The 25,690-nt window shown below is 27.0% G+C and overlaps 1 protein-coding gene across 2 annotated transcripts; it reads right to left on the bottom strand.

Annotated features, from left to right (window-relative positions):
• Window positions 1-5: 5 nt before the first annotated feature.
• On the bottom strand, window positions 6-15,519 carry LOC132945308 (transferrin-like). 2 transcript variants are annotated; one of them, XM_061015018.1, is made up of 15 exons: window positions 15,418-15,519; window positions 15,227-15,325; window positions 15,031-15,142; window positions 13,918-14,048; window positions 9,279-9,421; window positions 8,528-8,672; window positions 8,306-8,463; window positions 8,091-8,215; window positions 7,611-8,012; window positions 7,390-7,544; window positions 6,141-6,281; window positions 5,956-6,078; window positions 5,735-5,856; window positions 1,754-1,921; window positions 6-354 (listed from the first exon to the last, which is right to left on the bottom strand). In XM_061015018.1, the coding sequence occupies exons 2-15, from the start codon at window positions 15,291-15,293 to the stop codon at window positions 163-165; spliced, it is 2,184 nt and encodes a 727-aa protein (XP_060871001.1). In that variant the 5' UTR covers window positions 15,294-15,325; window positions 15,418-15,519; the 3' UTR covers window positions 6-162. The 2 variants fall into 2 exon arrangements, with proteins under 2 accessions (XP_060871001.1, XP_060871002.1); XM_061015019.1 differs by lacking the exons at window positions 13,918-14,048; window positions 15,031-15,142; window positions 15,227-15,325; window positions 15,418-15,519 and adding an exon at window positions 13,614-13,832.
• Between the last annotated feature and the right edge of the window lie 10,171 nt (window positions 15,520-25,690).

The following is a 25,690-nucleotide window of genomic DNA, read 5'->3' as shown; positions in this document are numbered from 1 at the left end:
ACTAATAATTTTTCCTTGGTGACAAGGAAGTGACAAGGAATCTATTTATCAATGTATAAAATGTATTATTAATTAGTAATTACAATAATTATCTTATTATATGGATCACAATTTTTTTTTAAAATTAGGTACCTATACGTAATTGTTTTTGGTATTGAGTATTTATATACAATATTTAAATACTAGCTTACAAAATATAAGTAACTGTAATAAAGAAAGTGGTATTATCGAGACACTAGAACTTACAGTAGGTTTCAGATCATTTAAAATATGAATGTTAGATTCGTACTGTGGCGCTATCGGCGTTTGGTGTTCCTTTAACTGTTTAATGGTTTCCAATTTTTCTGTATCTGCCTGTATGTGATAAAAATATATTTTTATTAGGTATTGATAAATCTATATGTATATTATATATAAGCCAAATACCATTCACTTACTCATCACTACAACTCAAAAACTCCATAACACATGTATCTACATGAAATTTGGAATAGTGGTTACACTAATCATTACGTGTGCAATAAGAAAGGATTTTCCGATATTCGTATTTTCAAGAGGTCAAACGGGTCAAACGTGGTCAAACGGGGGTCTTGAGATTCACGATGGAATTTGATAATTTTTTTTTAATATAAATGGTTGCCATTCAGAGGCATGCTCAGAAATTTTGGATGGGGGAGGGGGTATTTTTTTTCAAACAAAATATTTGTTAAATTTAGCGGTAAATCAAATTAAGCGCACACATGAATTATTCAATTTTTTTTCGAAAATTCTTATGTATAACAATCAATTAAGAATGATGATTCAAAATTAATTGCCGAAAATCATTAGTTTTTATGGTACCTATAGCCTTACGATGTTCACGATTTTCGGTGTCTTACGCACTTAGAGTGAGCTTTGTAAGACTATAACTTAAAAACAAATGATTTACGGAAATTAACATTGTAACATCGTTCTTAACTCGCTGTAATACATAGGTTTCCGAAAAAAAAAATTGAGAAATTCGAGTGGTTGCTTCAGTGTTTCTGGCTAAGTAAATTTTTTCATTTTTACCACTTTTAACCCTTTTAGCCCCTATAGGGGTTGAATTTTAAAAATCCTTTCTTAGTGGGTGTCTACATCACAGTACAATACTACTATCCAAATTTCATACTCATAGCTTCAGTGGTTTCCGGCTAGGCGATGATTCTCAGGACAAGTAATTTTATATGTATAGATTTGTAGAGTGTCTGAATCCACTACAACTCCCCCCCTCCCCCTTTGAGCATGCCCATGTTGTCATTGGTTATTCGTGCAAGCATGCATAAAATCATCGCATTTACGTGGCCTCGATTAAAGGAACTATAACTTAAAACCAAATGTATGTGTGTATCTTATATACCTCTACCCTACTCAAAAACTACTCAATGGAATTTGACGAAAATCTTAGATTTTTTTTAGAGATATCAGAAAACTTTAAGGAGTACCTAAGTATTTTAAACATTGTTAAGAAATGTACCAAGTGCTAAATCCAACCCGCGAATTATTTTACAAAGGTACATAGCTGACACTGATTTGTCCATAAACTAAAACTGAGTTACACTCAAACCGAGATACACCTTTAAAGCGTAGATAGTATTATATACTTAATAGGATTAGCCACAAAAAAATGCACATGGGCTGACCCGGAATACTCAACTATAGTGGTTATATATATAATATACATTAAAAATTCAGCAAAATTACTAAAGTTAAGTATTTTGATTATTTATTTTACCGGAAACATGGGATCAGCAAAATCATCAAATGGTCCATACATAGAGAAAACTGGTGGTAATAGATTATTATTTGACTTGGTTCTTCGTCCAAAAGTCATATCCATGTTTATTAATAATGAGGTCATTTCATTTTTTGAAACTGAAGATATATTTGGTTTTGCTAGTATCTATAAACATAAAATAATATAGTTAACTTTATATGTCTATATAAAAATCATTATTATCTATATGTTATATCCTATATTTATGAATTAAATTCAAGTTAAATGTAGACAAATTCGGTATTTTAAATTTAAATCTAGCTATAGGTATAGATATTCAAATAATAAAAGTTTTGTATACCCACCTACCTATATATACAATATATATATATTATTATTTTAAATTATATTATAGGTACAATACAACTATAATTTATAATTTTTTTTTTTTATTATTTATTAACCTACAGCAACTTAGGTCATTATGTGGTTTTTAATTATGGGGGAGGGTAAGTACTGTAGGTTTAAACACGTAGGTGTGTTAGTTTGGCAGATTTTTTTTGGTTGGGCACCCGTAAGTACCTGCCATGCCCGGGTAGGTGATGGCGGCACTTCTCTCCGGACACCGTGACTTGCCCGAAGAAAAATGCCGCCCGCAGCCGAGGTTTTGAACTGGCTCAATCCGCTCGGCCACTCCGTCCCCCAATTAATTTATAAATTATACTTCGTAAATAAATATAACACAATTCTACATAATATTTATTAATTTTTCATATTAAATAAAAAAAGGTGGACAAGTAGGTGTCGCTCTGCTGTACAGTAGGTTAAAAGTGAGTCACTGTATAATGGATGGTGTTAAATTTGAATTCAATAATATAATATTATTGTACTTATACGAAAAATGATTCTGAGCGAAGACGGTCAGTCAGCCATGCTATTATTATAAGTATATTTTATGATTTATTGTGAATAAAGTAATTTATTTAGCTATTCACGTGAACAAAAATGTTTAATCCTTAGCTATAAAAGTTGAACGTTTTATACATTTTTAAATTTTAAATTTGATATATTTAGGAAAATTTGAACTTTAAATGTTGATAAAAAGAAATTATGCCTGTGTATTTTTAATATTTTTCAACTGCTATAGTAACAATATATCAGAAGCCTTGTATTAAATATTCAAGATTTTGACCCAACAAATACAATTTTATAAGCAATTATAGAAAAAAAAAACTAAAAAAAAGGTGGGTAAGTGGATGTCGCTCTGCTGTACAGTAGGTTACAAGTGGGTCACTGTAATGGATGGTGTTAAATTTGAATTTAATGATATAATATCATTGTATAAGAAAAACGATTCTGAGCAAAAACGGCCAGTCAGCCTATGATAATATTGCAAAATATATTTGATGATATTATTGTGAATAAAGTAATTTATAGTCATTCGTTTTTTAATTACAATAAAATAAGAAAATTGTTACATGAGAAATCAAGTGAATATCAAATGTTGTAAAAACATAAATTTTAGACGCTCATAAAATTTAACTTAAGTTTCTTGTAGACATTTTTTTTTTGATAAAGGTAGAAAAACTTATGAGTAATCTTATATTACATTTATATTACATAGATTTAAAAACAAAAAATTTTTATGAATTCTCAACTCAAAATAATTTGCTAATTTTCGTGATTTTTCCGTATTTTGTCAAAATTTGAACTTTAAATGCTTATAAATAAAAACTGTGACAAAGGATTTTTAATTTTTTTCATCTGCCTTTGAAACAATAACCTAGGAGCCTTCTATTAAATTTTCAAGCTTTCTTACTCAACAGATAAAATTTTATTGATATTTATAGAAAAATACTAAAAAAAATGGAAATTGACAATGTCCGTAAACAGCTCAAAATAAGTCAAAATATTTGGAAAATGTTATGGTGTATAGGAAATGCAATTATAAACATTTAGTCAAAATATCATGTACCTTTTGTCATTTGTTTTAGAGTTACACCAAAAATCGAAATCGATTTTCTCAAAAACAGATTTTGCGTAAAAATTCCCGTTTTTCCTTAATTATTCTTTTGTTTTTCTTGTCGCTATTGAAAATTTTACTTTTTACCCCCCAAAGTACCAACTAGATTCACTTTCCTATCAGAAAAGTTACTGTTTAAGAAAATCCAAGCACTTTTACTGTTCTAAAAGGTGATGACAGACACAAAAATAAAAATAATAAAAAAAAAAACACACATCATTGTAAAATCAATACATCATGCTTCGCTCAGAATCTAAAATTGTTATGAATTTCTAATTCAAAATAATTTGCACATTTTCGTGATTTTTATGCCTTTTGTCGAAATACAAACATTGAATGCTTTAAAAAAAATTGTGATAATGTATTTTTGATATTTTTTAACTGTCATTGTAATAATATACCAGAAGTCTTGTATTACATTTTTAAGCTTTTCAGACCCAATGAATACAATTTTATTGACATTGATAGAAAAAAAAAAAATTAAAATATTGAACACTGAATATGTCCGTAAACAGTTTAAAACAAGTCAAAATATTTTGAAAGCTTTATGGTGTATAGAAAGTGCTAATATAAACAATTAATGAAAATTTCATGTATATACGGTTATTTGTTTTAGATAGTTACACCAAAAACCTAAATCAATTTGGTCAAAAATCGATTTTGCGTTAATATTTCCGTTTTTCAAAAAATTTTTTTTGTTTTTCCCGGCGCTTTTAAAGATTACTAGAAATTTTAAATTTTGACCCCCTCAATGAACTAACTAGATTCACTTTCTCATCAAACAAGATCCTGAAGTTGAAAATTGGAGCATTATATTGACTACTTATCGTGTACACAGACACAAACAATTTAAAATTAAAAAAAACACACATCATTGTAAAACTAATAACTTCATCGCTCCGCTCAGAATCTAAAAGGGGGACCCGGGTAAGTGGGTGATGTTCTACTGCACAGTAGGTTACAAATGATATTAAAGTGGTACTAGTTACAACTATAAAAAATTAACATCTTATACATTTTCAACTTAAAAATAATTGGTAAATTTTTAATTTAATAAATGTTGTCAAAATTTGGACTTTAAATGCTCATAAAAAGAAATGAAAAGCCATTGTATTTTTAAACTGATATTGTAACAATGTGTGAAGGAGCCTTGTGCGGGTAACATAAAATAAAAAACAACCCAAACAAGTTAATTATAACGAAAGTTAGTTCTTTACTAATTACAAAATAATATATCAGAAATACGGATTACATATGGTAATTATTATTTGTTGATACTTTTTAAATGTATTCAACTACAGATACAGATACTAATTTTGAGTAAGTATTTAAAATATGTATATGAAATATAAGAATATTCAGATAAAAAGAAGTAGTCGAGTACAAAAAAGTAATTATAAAAGTATATTTACAAACTTTTAAATACTTTCCAAAGGTTTTATTAATATTTTTTTTTATCTTATAAATTAACTGAACCATATTATATGTTCATTTTATAGAGTATTTTTAACCGTATCATTATTGATTGAACTATTAAATACTAATTTATTTTTTTGTCAAAGCATTTAAATTTTCGGTTGAGTAAAATTCACAGTAAAAATTATATATTATTATAACTCTCAATTATGTTTTTATTTTATGTATTAAAATAGAAAATATATTATAAACTAAAAAGAATAATTAATATTGAAAGTTAGTATTTAATTTTAATTACCGTTACTTATAGAAAGTATTTAAAATATGTATTTGTCGTGTATTGACTATTGAGTACTTAAAAAGTATTTGAATACTTTTATTTAAGTACTTTACAAGACTGCCTACGGTATGCATGATATTGAAAATTTCTTGTAACATGTAAGACTATATTATATCTTTTCAATTACTTTATTTTAACAAAGACAATATATATTTTGTAACTTAATTAGAATACATATAAAATAATTATAAAGATTTAACTTATAATATTATAAACTCACATGTCCAAAGTAAGACCATGACAATGGACAATCAACCGAAGTACGAATTTTTTGATTGCACACAGTTGAAAAATTATGCACGTTAAAGTTGTTAGGTAGGTTTAATGGTGATCTTAAAATATCTATAAAATAAGTATGATAATATATTATGTAATAGAAGCTATTTCTAAATATTAATACAATACACATATATTAAAATATTTTAACATTTTTATACTTACCTAAATATTGATTAATGTGAAGAGTATTGATAAATGCTACATCTCCACCTCCTTCAATGATACATCTAAGTGTTTGAGTTTCAATCCACATCCCGTTTTTATTACTATCTTCGGGTAATATATCTGAAGATTAAAGTTATTATTTTACTTATTTAGTAGGTTATTGCATTTGCACTATACTTTACCATCAAAATCACATTCTTTCATTACGTTTTGATCAGAACTTAAAATTGCACAACTATCGTTGAAGAAGTTTTGTATTGTTTTATTATTTGGAAATAATTCAATATTTTCTAGTTTGAGTGTGATTAATAATGAATTCCACACTAAAAATTTTAATTATTATAAAAATAAATAAATAGTGTTCAATTGTTTAACTGGCTACAATATGCCACATTAATTTTCTTGGTCAATTGTTGTGATTTAGGAAAACATTGTTGTATAGTTTGAAGTATTATTTTGTAACTTCAAGTTTTTAAAAAAGTAATAAATTTATAGTATTTTTATAATGTTTTAGATAATTTTAATTATATGACTAGAAGGAGAAAACTTTTTTTAAAAAACGTTGTTGTGTAAATTTCAAATGCCGAATACATTTTTTTTTAAGAATGAGTATTACATTTTATTGTGTGAGGGGCTAGTCTAGTAACTAATTTTGGCCTTTTGGGGAAAAAAATACAATGATTAATTGATGATATTTATAATTTATTTAGAACTTATAAATTTAAATAAATATGCAATTTAATTTGTCAATATTTAAAATACTTATGCCTTAAGGATAAATATAATAGTAATAATAATAGATATTAATCTATTTATTAAATAAATAAATATGTAACACCCCAATGATTAAATAGTAAAATTCAATCTCGATCATGATTCATTTTTTTAGCTCAATTTTTATTAATTTACTATTGTAAAATATATATATTATTTTAGTCATTTATACTGACTTATATATAAATAATAGCCAATAGGTATTAACGTATAATTCGATGAATTTAATTGAGAAATATATATCATTATAAATATCATTCTCTTTTATAATATATTTTTAATTTAATAATCAATTAGTTTTTTCCTAGCTCTGGTAGGTAGTCAAATATCCCTAGGCCCTTGCAGTTTAGTTGAACTCCAACTCCAGTATTCCACTAAACGTTAAATGCTGTTAATAATAGATTTTGTTTATTTTTTCAATATTTGATATTTATACATCAACATATTTTCCCCTCGATTATGAAATTAAAAATAATGATTATCAAAGAAGTTAGTTTGATAATATATTATAAATATTTCTAACTATATATTTAACATTTTTCAATATCACAAAAATTGACTGATAACATTATGTAAATATATGTAACACATTTGTATACAATAATTATTTCAGAAAACAATATCGTTTGGACAAATATATTAGGATTTTTCTTTTACCATAACCATCATATAAAGGAAAGCAGGCTTTTTTATCTTTCAGCTGTTGTAAATCTTCCACAATATTTTTTCTCAACATTACTGCACTCGTTTTTCTATATAAATGGTGATAAAGTGAAGTTGCATAAAGTATTGGTATCGAAATACCATAGTTTCTAAAATTTAATTAATTAATTTTAGATTTAATTTTGAGTATTGATAACATTTTATGCATGGATTACCTTCTAAAAGAAGCAATTTTATCAGCATCTAATATCATCATATCTACTTCTCCAGCTTTTAATTTTTTCCCACAATTTGGAGTAATTATGCAATTCAATTTTGGCTGTATACCATAACTTATTGATATATCTGAAAGTGCTTGGCATTTGTTTAAGGCTGTTATTGTTTCAATACACATAGAAAATGTACGATCTTTGCACAATTGTCCTTGTTCTTCAGCTTTTATATATCCAGGAGCTGAAAAAATATATTCTTTTGGACTTCTAATGATATTAGATGAAATAGGTTCAGAATAGTATAAAAGTAAATTGTTTAAGGCCCACTGCCACGAAGTTGCGTTTTTTAATTCCTTAGCTGTATTTACGTAGTTAACCATTCTTTGTATATTTAATGATGTTGAACTAGAAATAATTATATAATTGTTTTTTTTTTTTATAAACGTATATACTGTTGTATTCACTTATTGTATTTATATTTACTTTCTTGCAATTACGGCTGGCCAAGGTCGAGATACCCAAACGCATGGATTAGAAGTTTCCATTGGTTGTAAAGTACCATTAGGACATAGAAAACTTATTTTACTGCAAGCATTGGTACTGTCGCCCTTAAGTACAAATAAATACATGCATGTAGTATTCAACGCATAATAGTTATTAAAACTACATATAAAACCCGAATAATATATTTTATTTACTTTAAAATGTACTCTAACGTCGGATAGTCTGGCCCAACTAACATCTCCAAAACAATCACTTAAACATTGTAATGCTCCTTGCCTTCCCCAAAATTGATCATTAACGCTGCATTTCGATGGATTCTTACAATTTGCACACAAATTTGGATATTTGTCTTCTGCGCAAGTACATTTAAAATTAAACACATCGTGTTTGGAATAATAAAGTTTATAATTACCTACTTAGTATATTATCCATATCAGGATCTGGATCCCATTGACCTGGTTTGCAAGACTCGTCAAAAAATTGAGAAAGCGATTTTAATTGATTTTCTATTAGGCTTAATTGCGGATCGCATTTTTGTGGAACAATAACTCGCTCAAAATACTTGAAAGAATATTATTATATTATGTTACATAATCAAATATAGATACATCTAATACATAAGTAATTAAATACAATTATAAGGTTAAAACTATAAATAAGTAACCAGCTTATTTTAAACTTCATAGTTTAAAATGATATATTTACCTATTATAATATAATATTTTATTATTTGAATCTATGCAATTAATAATAATAATAATTATTTATTTATTTATATAATATTTTAATAAGGGCACTTCATTGAGCTATTAAATTATTATTAGTAAAAACTAGTTTCTATTTGATGTATAGGTAGGTAATAAATATTAGATGAATAAATGATAATAATTATTATACAGATACATCCAATCTGAGTCATATAGATTTAAAACAAGTATGATGTTATATATTTTTAAAATACTTTTGAAATTACGTAGTTTTAATAATTAATAATTAATATTTTATAAGATACCTAGTCTTATAATATTTAATGTTGTATAATATTATATGAAATAAATACATAATTTTATCTAATTCCTAATAAGTTTATATACAGTAATATTTTAAACTAGGTAGATATAACTACATAATATGTCTATTGTCTATATAAGTTATAATTTAACTTACTTGTGATATTAAGGTGGACCATCCATTTCCTGGGTCTCCTTCATAAAATCCTGGATGACATAAACGTTTACCTTTTAAATCGTCTAAGTTCTTAATGCCGGCATCTTCATTAATTAGCACTACCATGTTATAATCAAATTGTTCTAAAAAATATTAAATTTACATGCAAATATTATACTAATAAAATAATACTGATGTAATATCATTAATAATTAGAATTAGCTCTAGTTTATAGTTTATGTTGAACCCTATTAATATTTATAATTAAAATTCTTTCGTATTTTAATATAATATATTTTAAGAATATAAAAGACGTGTTTAATTGTTTATGTTATTTTAGATTAAGATAATAAATACATCATAGACACAGTTCGAATTTAATTTTTAAACTTCGAGTGAAGCAATGGACCATGAATATATTGGTTTTACAAAGACTTGTGATTTTCATTAAGATAAAATATGTAAATATGCATTAATCTTTAACTTTGAGTGTAGTTTCTGGTAGAAAAATGAATTTAGTTTGTAGGTACTTAGTTCAAAAGTTAACAATTGTCTGTACTCTTATGAATAATCGGGGGAAAACGGAAATATTTACGTAAAAACAGTTTTTGCCAATATCAATATGGTTTTTTTTTATAGTAGGTACCTACCTAATTCAAAAATGCTTGTAGGGACTGGTAAATGTTCACAAAATATTAGAAAAATATTAGGAAATTATAAATATAATTTCCTACAAAATTATGTAATTTTAAATTTTAATATATTTTAGCTCTTTTAGTGCAATTTATATACCTAGACTTATTGAAATTGTTATTTTTTTTGCTAATGCATGATAAAAAATTTGTCTGTGAGAAAAATACGTTGGACGTTTAGTGTAAAGTTTCTCACTACAATTAAAAATATCTAAATTAAATAGTCACATTTTTTTCTAAGTGTTAAAAGTTTAATTTTTTAAGAAATTCTTAAATATCACGAAAATGTTTGAACAATTTTGTCGTAAAAATCATTTTTAGATTTTCTATAAACGTTGATGAAAATGTCTATGATTGGTTGATAAGCTTGAAAGTTTTAAGCAAGATTCCACATAAGTTGCGCTTATAGTAATATTAAAAAATATCGATAATAATATTATATTTTGACAAACGTGTTTCGACCAACCGTTCCTCACCATTACAAACAAACAAAAAACAGCTAATGGCCAGTTTCCGGGCTCAATAAAAAAAAAAATTATGTATTGTATACATTTTAGATTCTGAGTGAAACGATGAATGTATTGATTTTACAATGATGTGTGTTTTTTTTTTTATTTTTTTTTAGATTCTGAGTGAAACGATGAATGTATTGATTTTACAATGATGTGTGTTTTTTTTTTTATTTTTTTTTTTATTTTTTTTTATTTTTTTTTTATTTTTTTTTATTTTTTTATTTTTGTGTCTGTGTACACGATAAGTAGTCGAAATAATGCTTCGATTTTCGACTTCAGTATCTTGTTCGATGGGAAAGTGAATATCGTTGGTGCATTGGGGAGGTCAAAATTTTAATTTCCCAGTAGTTTTCAAAAGCGATGTGAAAAACAAAAGAAAAATTAAGGAAAAACGGGAATTTTTACGCAAAATTGATTTTTAACAAAATCGATTTTGGTTATTGGTGTAACTCTAAAACAAATGACCGTAGATGCATGAAATTTTCACTGGTTGTTTATATTTGCATTTTCTATACACAATACAATTTTGAAAATAATTTGACTTTTTTTGAACTGTTTACGGACATTGTCAGTTTTCAGTTTTTTTAAATTTTTTTTCTATAAATATCAATAAAATTTTATTTGTTGGGTAAAAAAGCTTGAAAATTTAATAGAAGGCTCCTAGGTTATTGTTTCAAAGGCAGATGAAAAAAATTAAAAATCCTTAGTCACAGTTTTTTTTTATACACGTTTAAAGTTCAAATCTTGAAAAAATACGGAAAATCACGAAAATTTGCAAATTATTTTGAGTTAGAAATTCATAAAAAATTTTCTTTTTAAATCTAAGATTTTAAAATCTAATACAAGATTCCTCATAAGTTTGTCTAACTTTATCAAAAAAAAAATTTCTACAAGAAAGTCAAATTAAATTTTTATGAGCGTTTTAAATTCATATTTTTACAACATTAGATATTCACTCGATTTCTCATGTACCGATTTCCTTATTTTCTTGTAATTCAAAAACGAATAACTGTAGATACATGAAAATTTCACTGAATGTTTATATTAGCATTTCCTATACACCATAAAATGTTGAAAATATTTTGACACTTTTTGAGCTGTTTACGGGCATTTTCAGTTTTCAATTTTTTTAGTTTTTTTTTCTATAAATATCAATAAAGTTTTATCTGTTGGGCCAAAAAGTGTAAAAATTTAATACAAGACTCCTGATATATTTTTACAATGGCAGTTGAAAAATATTGAAAATACATAGGCACAGTTTTTTTTTATAAGCATTTAAAGATCAAATTTGGACAGAATTTATCAAATTTATAATTTAATAATTATTTTGTAGTTAAAAATTTATAAAATGTTCAACTTTTATAGCTAAGGATTGAAAATTGAAAACAAGGCTCCACGTAAATAGGTTATTTATAAATTACTTTATTCACAATAATATCATCAAATATACTTGGTAATATCATAGGCTGACTGACCGTTTTCGCTCAGAATCGTTTTTCTTATACAATGATATTATATCATTGAATTCAAATTTAACACCATCCATTACAGTGACCCACTTGTAACCTACTGTACAGCAGAGCGACATCCACTTATCCACCTTTTTTTTTTTGATTTATAGTTGAAGTAAAAAATGTTGACAAAATTCATCCAATTCAAAATTTCACAATTTAAAATTTGAATAACTAAGGATTGAAAATGTGTAATACATGGTTCCCTACAAATTATGCATTAGAAACCTAAAAATCACAGAAATACATATTATATACATTTTTTTTAAACATTTCAATTTTAAATTTTGAAAAAATTGGATACATATTTAAACGAAATACAACGATTTTAGATATTTTTTGTAATTTATTAATAGAGTTATGAAGCTTCACCAGTACGAATATTACTATTTATTACAATGAATAGAAATCAGAAAATAAAACAAACTCATATAGTCATATATAGACAACAACTGTTGTAGAAAATTGAAGAAACACTGAGTATGTTACATAATATACTATAACGATTTTAATAGGTAACATTATATTTATACATAGGTATAATACAATAGATAAAAAAATTGACATACATGCATTAATAAAAAGCAAGAAAAACAATCATTAAAAAGAAAAAAAAGAGGAAGGTAACATCTAAACAAATAACACATCTATGTACATTGTACAATAAGTTAAGTAGCAATATAAAATTGATACCTTATTCAAAACTAGGTTAAGAAAACATTTACGCAATAAATAACAATTATTAGTGTGATTTTACCCTTAGTCAGTGGTACGGTAATATAAAATTGAAAAAAAAAAAATTTTTAGAAAACTATCATTTTATACATTTTTTCTAATTACTCGATTGCATATTACTTTTAAATATTTACATAATTACATTATAAGAATTTTTATTACATATATACGTTTTAGATCCTGAGCGGAGCGATGAATGTATTGAATTTACAATGATGTGTGTTTCAATTTTAGTTTTTTAATTTATTAATTGTTGTGTCAATCATCACCGTTTTGGGCAGTAAAATGGCTTCAATTTTCTTCAACAGTATCTTGTTCGATGGGAAAGTGAATATAGTTCGTGCATTGAGGCGATCAAAATTCTCAATAGTTTTCAAAAGCGCAGGGGAAAACAAAATAAAAATTAAGGAAAAATTAAGTTATTTTAATGCAAAATTGGTTTTTGACAAAATCGACTTAGGTTTTTGGTGTAATTCTAAAACAAATTACCGTAGATACATGAATTTTTTACTGTTTGTTTATATTCAAATTTTATATACATAATAACATTTTAAAAATATTTTGATTTGTTTTGAACTGTTTACGAACATTTTCAGTTCCCAATTTTTTTAGTTTTTTTGTTATGAATGTCAATAAAATTTTATTTGTTGAACAAAAAAGCTTAAACATTTACATACAAGGCTCCTAACATATCGGTGCTTTAGCCGATACCTAAAATGTTATTTTTATAAGCATTTAAGGTTCGAATTTTAACAAATTTATCAAATTTAAAATGTAATAATTATTTTGTAGTTAAACATTTATAAAATATTCAATTTTTATAGCTAAGGATTGAACATTTAAAACAAGGTTCCACGTAAATAGGTAAATATATTAGTTACTTACTTTATTCACAATAAGATCATCAAATATACTTAGTAATACCATAAGCTGACTGACCGTTTTCGCTCAGAATCGTTTTTTTATACAATGCTATTATATCATTAAATTCAAATTTGACGCCATCCATTACAGTAACCCACTTGTAACCCACTGTACAACAGAGCGACACCCACCTGCCCACCTTTTTGGTATTGGATCTTTATGTGTACATTGTCAAACAAATAGATATCGATCTTACATGGTTATATTATATCTTACGAATAAGAAAATGTAACTATATAAATATAAATAATAATATATAATATACCAGTTTCAAATAAACGAATTTCATTCGTAATGCTTAAATAGTCGTTCCACTGAGTTGCATATGATATTTCTTCAGCTTGAAACACTCCAAAATCTGCTTCTCCATTAAGAATTTTTCTTATACAATGTAACCTACAAGTTATTATCTTATTATCATACATAATGTTGAATATTTTGCAACTATCTATAGTTATAGGGATGAATTTACCATTTTGGTACGCTTAAAATTGACACTGTTCAAGATATAGACACAAATACCAAGGAAGGTCTGACTTATTAAATACATTTAAAGCCCCCCTCCAAAAAAAAAAAAAATATTTACACATCTGCTGTAATTATAAAAAATCATTTATTTTTTTAATAAAACAGATTTTAGATAGATAACATTTTGTATAGTCGATCACTGAGGACGGTAATTGCGTCTTTGTACCTATACCTATTACTTTTGTCCAATAAATTACTTAGTCGTGTTTCCTACATTTTTTGTCCTTATTGCTTTAGGCCACCGAATAACATCAGATGCATTCAGAAATTAATAATATTGATGATATTAATGTTTTTCAGACTTATCAGCTGTGGTCAACCTTTGACATAATAAATAATAATTATAAAAATGCATTTAAAATAATTTTTTTTTTGTGTTGAATTATGGATTACACACAAGACAATAGGTACAATAGAAAGAAAAATATGGGAACATTGCTGTATTTTAGGTGTTAATACGCCCCTGAAAATAACTTGGCCTTGCGTGCTCTATTTTACACACATTATTAACTATGTTAGGAAGTATAATATTATGTGTAAATATTTGTTATTTTTTTTTTATTGCAAGAAGTCAGCTATGACTTAAAACCATACTTAAATATTATTTAATTCCTTTCATCAATGCAACATATTACATAGTAAATATTGATCCAAAATTAAATGGTATAGTCGAATAGTTCCCATTAAACAATTAAATTGACTAAACTTACCTTACCCTAATAAAAAATAAAAATTCCCCTTTAAATTAATAATCATTGTATTAATTATTTATAAACTGTTGGTATAGTTTTTAGTTTCTATCAAAAAGTACATTATTGTTATGATGTTAAATAGTTTAAATGTCACTTACTTATCAGTTGCAAATACACATTCGACTTGACTAGATTTTTCTATACTTAAGGGAGGACAATGATCTCGGGTCTTGTCATTTTCTCCGTTTGTCGTAACCACACAAATTTTATCTGGAATCATGAATTTTGAAAAGTTATATTATGTTATTTGTTTTAATTAAAATAAATTAATATTTTTAAATTCATAAGACTTACATTTCAAATCAGCGTTAGTAAAAATTGGAAAAACAAATATCCACAGTAAACTTAAAAAAATATTCATTGTTTAATTTGAAAACAGTATAGGTAATACACCTAATAAATATTTAAAAATGGGTTTCACTGCTTTTAATCACATTTTAATAATAATTAATAAGTTATGAATATACATTTTTATATTTACGTACCATCGCTATTATAATGTATAATATTATGTATCAATGGTAAAACGATGTGTCTGTGTTTACGGTTAACGTGCTACTAAATAAAATATTAAGATTAGATAAAAGCCGGGCGTATAACTAGTATATTTATAATACCCATATGTTTAGTTTAACATTGCGCACAAGCAGTATAAAGTTGGTTGAATTATTTGGTTTCTCGTTTGCCTTGGTAAGCAATATCAGCTGCTGTCTATATAATATGGGATAGTGCATAATGGACTGTTCAACACGAATTATACGTGCGTATTTAAAGTATTTAAACTACTGTTGATCACGGTAACATTTAGTGCATTCTTCAAATTTTAGGCATGGAAAATAATGAGACCACGATATTTTGTAACGGTTATATGGAGCGTTTTCGGTTTAATTTTATCGTATCTGACTTTTAAATTATTTATTACTGACTATAACTCACAGGTGGGTAATTTCATAAATTATACTCATATTATATTATTTAAGAAAATAATAGTAAATAATTTGAAAAAAAAATATGCTCGTAATAAAACATTTTAAGATCAAATAGGTTTCACGATTATTAAAACTATTTGTAATACATTAGTCTAATACATTTTCAATAATTATATAGCATTTACAATATATACTTTAATATGCTCTGTTAAGATTTGGTTCAGATTATAGGCAATAAACATGCACAATTTAAATTATACAAAAATCTAATATATTTTTTAGATTGGAAATTTCATTTATATAGGTAGTTGCTTCATGTGTGTTTATGTTAAACATCAGTATATAGTGTCATCACTATCGGTTGAAATGACGTCTGTAACTTGTCTAATTTCACAGGCACTAGATAAAAGTTTTGACTTGGATTTTACATAATCATCGACAAAGCCCTAATAAATGGTTAGATTTTAATACATTTCATCATATTTAAAAATTTAAAAATAATTTTTTTGCATACATAAACCTACATTTTTTTTACATAATATTGTATTAAATAATTGATTAACCGTAGAAGTATATAGAACAAATCATAATCGTTTTACTGCTTTTAAATCAATGAAATATAAAAACAATGTATCTTAACTTTTTTTATTCGTTACTGTTGGTAATTTTATTTTATTAATATCGTACATAATACAATATGAGCATATTTTACTGTTTTTTTTTTACTTCATTTAAGTACTTACTTACATAAATTAATAATATTTTCTCAAAATATAACTATTTGTAATAATATGTTATAATTGGGTATAATATTGTGTCGATCTAGAAATTATTGTTACCATAGATTTTAAATTAGTTTCTCTGTAATCATTTTTAAATTTAATCACCACCAAACCTGCCACATTTCAATTAATATAATACGTTCTATTATTGTATATTTTATGTTATTAGTAAAACTTATTTTATATTATTTCATGTGTATTGTGTATTGTGTATTGTTGATATGACCTTGTACATAATATTATATAATATGTTTTTACTTTGTACGTACCTACTTTATGTATAAATATCAAACAAATTAAAATAATTAGGGTACCTATAATATTATGTAGGGAGTGAGGAGTAAAAAAGTATATTGGTACCTATTAGGTAGACACTATAACTTTTTTATGTATTTACGGTTAGGTATTTTACATTTGGTATAAATAGCGTGATTATCGAATCTTTTAACGTGTAATGATAATTAAAGTAATACATTAGCTTACGAAGATGAAAATGAATATATTTGTGTTTATTTCCTTTCATAATAATAGGTATCTTATAGAATAGTTTAGCCTTACAACTTAAATTAGTATTCAATATTTAAATCAAATAAAAAAAACATCATTTTTAAAGTAAAATAACCTGAATCCTATAACATGATAATACGTACCTATACTATCAAAGAAAGACTATATTGTCATTTGTATTTTTTGTTGAAGTATAATTCTTCTACAATTCGTCTTAAGGCAATTTAAAGTATAAAAATGAAATATTATAATATAATAATTAATAAGTTATAACCATTGCATTGTAGGTACAGTAAAGATTAGCTTATATGTATATATGATTAAGCAACATTATGTTAAAACCAGTTTATGAAATTAAATATTTGAATAATTATACGCTTTTATGTTATGGTACAATTCATACAATACATATTACTAAGAACTAAAAAAATATATGTATTTTAATTATAATTTGTTGAAAATAAAAATGAACAGTTTAATTTGAAAAGTTTATTTATTTAAATAGTTTTCAATACTTGAGTATCCATATCATTTTTATAAAACCGTATTATATTAAGGAAAATGTAAGTAATTTTAATGCTTTTTGATTGGAAATTATTACTGTACTATTGTTTTAAATGTATAATATATTATATTATTCTTGAATTTTTCTTTTAAGAATTGTTATAAAATATTCGACGCGTTTAAACTTAAATATATTAATGTATTGAACATATTGACGTATTTAATGTATTTTATACATTTCTTACTATTAATTTTGGAATAAATCTAGTTACAATAATATTTATTTATTAAGTAAACCAAAATAAATTATATTTATATAGTATTAAGTATGTAGTTATAAATATAAGTATTTTATTGGCTATGCAAATCATAATTTAGATAAAATATTGAACATTTATATTCTGATGCAGCGGAATACACTTGGTATAGTATAATTTGAAATTCGATTTAATTTTAATAATTTGCAATATAAAACTTATTATTTTTATTCATTAGACGATATTAATATATTATAGTTTATAATAGATATCAATAACATAACTTAAATATTGTAAAATACTTTTTAGAAGTGATAACCCATATGGCTATATGGTTACTACTAAAGAAAAAAAAAAATTGATTTTGTAACATTTCAGGGAGATCAACTTAATAATTATTTTTATGTAGAAGATAACAAAAAAATAAAATAAAATAAAATCGTTAACAGATGTCAAGGTTAGTTGACAAATTTATTCCATTTTAAATATTATTAAACATAGGTGTACTAATTGTTTTATATAATATACCTATACAATAAATAGTTTTGTACAACGATTGATCGATGTTATCTTATTTTTTTTTAAATAGGTAGGTATATTAGTACAACTTAGTAGTGTGTAATAATACTAGGTCCGGGACCAGAGTACAAATCAATGGAAGGAAGGCATTTATTTAAATGTATGCAACTCAAATATTTATCTTGTAGATGTTACATTTTTAAATTATTTTAAAATCCATCATTGCGCTAATTGTTAAATAAAAATTTAGATTATGGATAAAAAAATCACCAGAATTTTTTTAATTTCTTTAATTTGTATATAATATTATTAACTTATTAAAAATTATTAAGCTCCAAGTAATTTATATAAATAACAAAATCTAAAGGCCGTTAAATAGTTACAGTATTTGCAAAGCGATAAATTATTGTACTAGTATTTATGTCAATTTCTCTAAGAACAATCAGTAAATACTAATTAATTCAGTCGATCTCCTTACATCCCAGAAAAAACAATTCAAGTTTTTACACGTCTTAAAAATAAATTATTAGATTAAATATTTCTTAAATAAATTATAGAATAATGTATGTGTGTGGAGGTTAGGAGGGTAGAGAAATTACACGCACCTTTAATCCGTTCCAGATAAATTAGTTCCATATCCATCTAACAAAATAAACTTTGGATATTATCTCTTCTAATTTTAAAAATAATTCATTAAGGATTTGAAATGTTCAACAATTTATTATTTATTTAAGGTAAAAGGTTAAAAACTAAGTTACATTTTTAACTCGAAAACTACTCGTTCGAATTTTAATTCTCATACGTCAAAATGTTCAAACAATTATCCAGTAAATAATTTGTATTTGAAAAGTGGGATTTTTGTTTGAAAAACAGAAGTTTGTGTGGTAACAGGACAGGTGTTGTTCCTCTGGCTGCTCGTAGCTCGGGGCTACGGATTGGCTACTCTCCTTCACGGAACAACTGGTGGCGCATCGAGTACCAGCGGGCAGCGTTGATGTTTCAGTTAGCCTGTTCCTCGCCGTCTGGTATAACGAGAGGTTACCACCAATATGTAGTTTCGTATAGCTAGTGGTTTGATCAACCCGAGCTATTATTTTTACAGCCCGTCGTAGTTGTGTACGAACGATATGGTTGGTGGCTGTCTACTGGTGACCGTGCGTCCGTACTGTCGTGTAGGCAACCCGCTTAACGTCGGTCGGTGGAAGTTGGTTAGTCGTTAACGTTGCGCTTATTCTGTCGGGGCCCTGGTAGGCAACACGTCAAACCGCAGGTTATCACGGCATATGTTTTTGTGTGTGCACATTCTTAATAATAATTGTTGGCTCTATAAAGAGCTTTTATATGGTAGTTGCGGGGAATTGGGGCTGCAGCTTTGTAACAACTTACAAAATTAAAGACCAAAAACTGATGACCCTTATTTTAACCGATTTTTATAAAATTGTCTTCAACAGATTCTGCAGGATATATAGTGTTGAATGGATCAACCCTCAGCCATCCCCAAAGAAGCGTCGATATTCGGGTTGCGAGTTGTTATAGAACCATGTCTGATAGCCATGGCTGCTCAGGTCCTGACTAGAATGTCCCCAGCGCACCTTCTGGCCGAAGAGCGGCGCGGAATCGAGGAGCGCAAGTGGGAAGTCACAGCGGTATAGGAATTATCAAGATGCAGGAGCGGGAGGTTACATTTCACGAATGGCAGGAGCTATGGAACCACATGACTCGATGTATATTGAACATTTATCATGATCTCCTACTTATCATAGTCTCCGATCCATCAATTTAGAGGCTCCTGCAGTTATAAATAGGTAAAGCCATGAAGGACCCATATACACCTGCAGAACCAAACATAGATTATCTGTAACAAATTTTAATTTTTGTGTATTCAGCATAGTTGTTTAAAATTCGAATTGCGTATCTAAAATGATAAACATGTAATAAACTTATAATATTACAAAATAATTAATATTTTAACAAAAGTACCTACTCAAGAAATATTGAAAGTCGTTGATACATAAATTAATACCGAAGCGTATATTCATACTTTTTTGTTGTTGTTATGAATCGTGTTTTTTGTTTACAATAATTTATCATCGAATTCAAATTTAACACATCCATTACAATAGCGTAATAAATAAAGAGGTACACTTGAAATCATTATACAGTAGAAACAAGTTCACCGGTTTATGAAAAAATTTTAAATTGTATATTATAATTTATAGTATGCACATTTGCAACAATAGTTGGTTTAAAAGCCACAGGAAATACTATTTGAGAATTGCTTAATTTTTGGTTTAGAAGAAATATTGTTGAACTGTTAATTCATAGCTGATCAAAGTTATGCTCATCAATCAGTCGTGTAAGTATGATATTGAAGTGCTTATATCGCACAGTTTTATTTGTACAAAGTTCAAGTATTTGAACATTAATTGTATTTTTTTTAAAACCATTTATTTGCTTAAATTAAAATAATTTTGATTGAATTTTAACACTTATTGAAATATTTGTATACAAAAATTAACAAAATAATTGTTTAATCAATATAAATTACAGGTGATTCCCAATATCTACGCGTGGTATATTATGCCACATTCATATTGTACGGCGTAATGTTTATGCAATATAAGTACTTGTCGATGTTAAATAGCATTTCAAAATATTTATTTGGCGTAGTATGTTGTACATACTATAGCGAACATCGATTGTAATGTTTTAAACGTAATTTAGATGATTTAAAAAATGAGTATTACACAAACTACAATAATTTTAAATTATTAAAACCATAAAGTCAAGTGGAGTCACGTCTCACGTATCCTACAGGACACATTCAATCGGCTCCCTTGTACCTAGGTAATAATTTGTGCTACGTGTCTGAAATTTAGAACACATTCTTGTTAAAATATATTTTTTAAGTTTACCTTAATATTGTTAGAAACTTTTATCATTTTTATAATCTAAACTTTAATCTATAATTAAGCTTGAATATTTTGGATAAGGGTATAGATAAAATTATTGCTTCTCATCAACTTTTCGTTTCACAATAATTTTAAAACACTATTAACAATGTCATAATATCTATACTCTAATACTACTGTATTTTATATTTTCAAAGTTTAGGTATCCACGTAAAGACAAATTGTAATAATAATAATAAGTATATGAAGATTTTGATGGATAAGTAAGTTCAGTGACATATTTAGGTTTTGGTCATGGAGGGGGGGGATATGATTTTATCCAGTATAGACCCATTCTTATAGCTAGAGACTTAAGTTAGGACTCCAAAAAATTTTGTATATTATATACAGCTTATGGGGTGGATTGATCCTTTTGATATTTTAGATACAGAGTAGTAGATATAAATAAATTAGGAACACGTTTGTTAAAAAATGATTTTTTCATAAAACTTTTGTGACAATTTTGAAAATTGTTTTATTTTAAATCAAAAATGTAACCGTAATGATGAATATATAAAATCATAATGTCAAATTAGAGATATGAAATTAATCTTTACACTGTATTCGTATAATCTAATGACTATTATCAGAAATATTGATTTGAATGTTTGTAGAATAATAAATTGTTTCATTATAATATATTATAATGGTTGTTAGTTATTATACTTATTTAGTTTAAAATTATTTTTCACTTCATTTTAACCCAAATATTTGATAACAAAATTTTTTATTAGATTATTTAAAATTAATTTTAAGCATGTTATATTTTGACTAATATTATAGCATTGGTTTCAAATTATAATAACGTTAAAAAAAATAAAAAATAATAATTTTTCGACAGAATTATAATATTTGTACACGTTATTCCATAAATGTAATTGTTACAACAAAAATAATAATTATTATTTTTTCATAATACATATTATATTCAACTAACATAGGTATAGTTGATTTTCGACTGAGTTCCTTTATAAATAACATCGAATATTGGATAGCTTAATTCTTATAATGATACTCATTGCAGTTATATGTTAGATATTAGTTTCATATTAGATATAGTATAACACGCTTGATTCAATTGAAAAAAATAAAATAAAATAACGTTTATATCAGATTTTATTAAACTGAAATGTAAAAAAAAAAATTTTTTTATTTTGTTTCTCTGTAGTGATGACTTTATTATTTGCGATTCTAAATAGGGATATCAGTCGGTATAGTGTCGGTACGTTATTATATACAGTCCAAAGGCCATCGCCTTTTTCCGTTTATTATAACTTATAAATTTATAAGTCTACATATATTATTATGTGATGCTATGCGTTTTATGATAATAACAATAAAACAAATTATATAACTCTATTTGGTAGAGTATTTTTCCGAAGATTGGATAGGTTGAGCTCTGGTATAGAGATAACTAACTTACTCGTTGACTGGTACACATTGCACAATTTTTGGGTTTGGAATGGAAGTAAAATACATAAAACTGGGAGCGGAGTAAACGTGTGCGCATTATCAGACAGACTGCGGGGAACTAACTGAATCATTAAACTTTGAATGATTATAAAAATAATAGTTCTAATTGGTTTTACATAAAATATCAATTATAATATGTAACATTTGTTATTATAGCTAATTATTAGTTATTCTACTTAGATTATACAAATTGTATAGATAGTAATACATTTGCGAGGCCCAGGTCGAATACCAATTTTACCACTTTTTTCAAGCGCGAGGCCCCCCCCCCCCCCCTAAGGACGGCCCTGATGATACTGCTATAGTTATTTATAAAAAAATGTTTAATTACGATGCTGCACAGAATTATTATTTTAAACTTCAATGTTTTAAGATTTGGTTGGAAAGTTTAAAACAACAATATTATCATACAACCATACTGGTCGTATTAGCTCGAAACGAGATAAGTGTACTCACATACCACATATCCATTTACTTATTTTTGTTTACATATATATATTTTATATATGGTGTACCTATTTAGTCAAACGTATTCTAGCTGACTGATTAACATAAATCCTTAACTATTATAGCTTGCCACTTTCATGGTACCTTTGTTCTAACATGTAAGGACACTAATAATAAAGAAAGGAATTTCCAAAATTCGCATTTTAAAGAGGTGCTTTCTCGGAAGGATTTTGAGATTCACGATGGAAATTAACAATTTTTTTTTTATAAATGGTTGTCATTGGTTACTTGGACAGGTTAAGTACAAGCATGCATGAAACCATGACGTTTATGGCCTCGAATAAAGAAATTATATCTTAAAACAAAAATGAGAGAGTTGAATGTATGATATTGTCGCTCATATACTCAAAAACTACTCGACCGATGTTGATGAAAATATCAATATTTTGTTGTTAGAGATATCAGGATAGTTTATAGAGTAGTTTGAACTACGTTCGAAATTATACCAAGTGTTATATAAAATCCACCATAGGCAAATTGTCCATCTCGATAAAATGAGTTCATAAAACGTGAGGTACACAAAAAAAAAACTCTCAACACTACTGTGACACTGACATGGCAGATGAAAAAAAAAATTGGTGTAGATTGAACGATGGCCACGACTATTTATTCGCGTTTCCACGGCCGGTCCTGGACGGATGAGTGATGCACTTGTGGTTGAGGGGGCGCGACGACCGTGACCGACTACAGGCGACGGACGGCGAGGGGCCTGTGCGATGTGCCCTTAGATTTTCGTTGCTGCTGAACGGCTCCGGGGAATCCACGCTTCTCTAGACTCCATTTCGGTCGAGCAATCATCGGTGTAGGTGATGATCGTCATCATCACCTGCGTGTACGTGATAGCTGGTCCATAGGGTGTAATCTCGCGGTGGCGCTACGGCGGCCGTTCGTTTTTTTTTCACTGAAAGTCAAATTCATCAGACAAAAATCCCATCGTCATCATCTTGACCAGCTGCTTTCTCGGCGACTGCGTTCCCAATTACTTACTTTTCCAGCTGCACCTGTAGTTATTTGCCTTTTTGTTTTTCTTGGGATCTCCGCTGGCTAATAACTTTATGTCAATATCTGCGATGACGACGCATGATTATTACGGATTAAAAATAACTGTCTCCACGATATTATATTGTACTACCCAGTGCTCGAATTGGGAAAAATTAAGTAGAGGAGCTCAATCCAACGAATTAAAAACTGCGTTCCAAAGGCGCATTTACTCGACACAGATCAGTGGGGGGCCTTGTCCCCCACACCACCTCCAACGCTCCTGCCTTATACATTTTTTTTTTGAATACCACTTTTCAGGAACACATTATAAATTCCAAATAGGTATAATATTTTGATAGCAATATCTACATCTTACATTGTTACAGTAGAAAAAAAATTAATAATAATCTACTTGTTTATTCAATATACTAAATATATAACAAAATTTTTATTTATTGTTTTTAATTAAAAAGAGACCACTTTATTTTGATAAGTATAAAAAAATTCAAAAATTCAAAAACACCGATAAATGATAACCATAACTGAAATTAATAACATTTCATTCAGAACACGATCTTAGATAGTACTAGCATACATCAGTATCTGTGCCTTAAATAATATACTTATATATGATCTATGATCTGTGAACTACTGACCATATAGGCAAATCACAGGGTGATATTATAATTAATTAATAAACTAATATCAGAAATAATTTTGATATGAAAAATAGTAAAACTTGTTATATAATTGACATAAATTGAAATCCACATTTTAATAAAAATTATTTCGGACATTTGTTTGTACCGTCCCCCCGTCCAAATAAAAAAAAATAGTAGGGGTAGCAAAATAAAAATAAAAATAGTAGGGGAGCTCCGTCCCCCTGCGCCTTGTTCTCCGGACACCGTGACTTGTCCGAAGAAAAATGCCACCCATGGCCGAGGAATCGAACTCGGGTCGGCTGCGTCGCAGCCGACGCCTTAGTCCGCTCGGCCACTCCGTCCCCCACGTATAGTATTATATCACATACAATAGCGCATAAATGGGCGTAAACCATCGTCGTCTGTACTGTAGTGCATAGGTATAGGTTTATCGTATATGATTGTATACAGAATGGTTCAAAAATCTTCATCCGATTGCGAACTGATATTGTTCAGCGACCATAAACGGGACATATATACAGCGACACGGTGTTTTCGTGCTGTTAAAAATGTATTTTGAGCGTTTATATAATGATTAACGAGATTCTGACAGTTATAAAGTCGGAATAGTTAATTAACAAAATGCAGGCACCTATACCTAAAGGATACCTTTTGTCCTAACTGGAATATTTTGAGAATAATATTAT

Source organism: Metopolophium dirhodum, chromosome 5 (genome assembly GCF_019925205.1).
Source record: "Metopolophium dirhodum isolate CAU chromosome 5, ASM1992520v1, whole genome shotgun sequence".
In the NCBI taxonomy this organism is placed as follows: Eukaryota; Metazoa; Arthropoda; class Insecta; order Hemiptera; family Aphididae; genus Metopolophium; species Metopolophium dirhodum.
This window is presented reverse-complemented; position numbering and strand designations above follow the sequence as displayed.

Coding starts and splice junctions, on each gene's coding strand:
- LOC132945308 (XM_061015018.1), bottom strand. CDS start 15,293: ATGAATATTTTTTTAAGTTTACTGTGGATATTTGTTTTTCCAATTTTT. Junction 9,422..13,917: donor AATTCGTTTATTTGAAACTG/GTATATTATATA, acceptor AATATTTTTTAG/AACAATTTGATTATAACATG. Junction 8,013..8,090: donor CCAGCCGTAATTGCAAGAAA/GTAAATATAAAT, acceptor AATTATTTCTAG/TTCAACATCATTAAATATAC.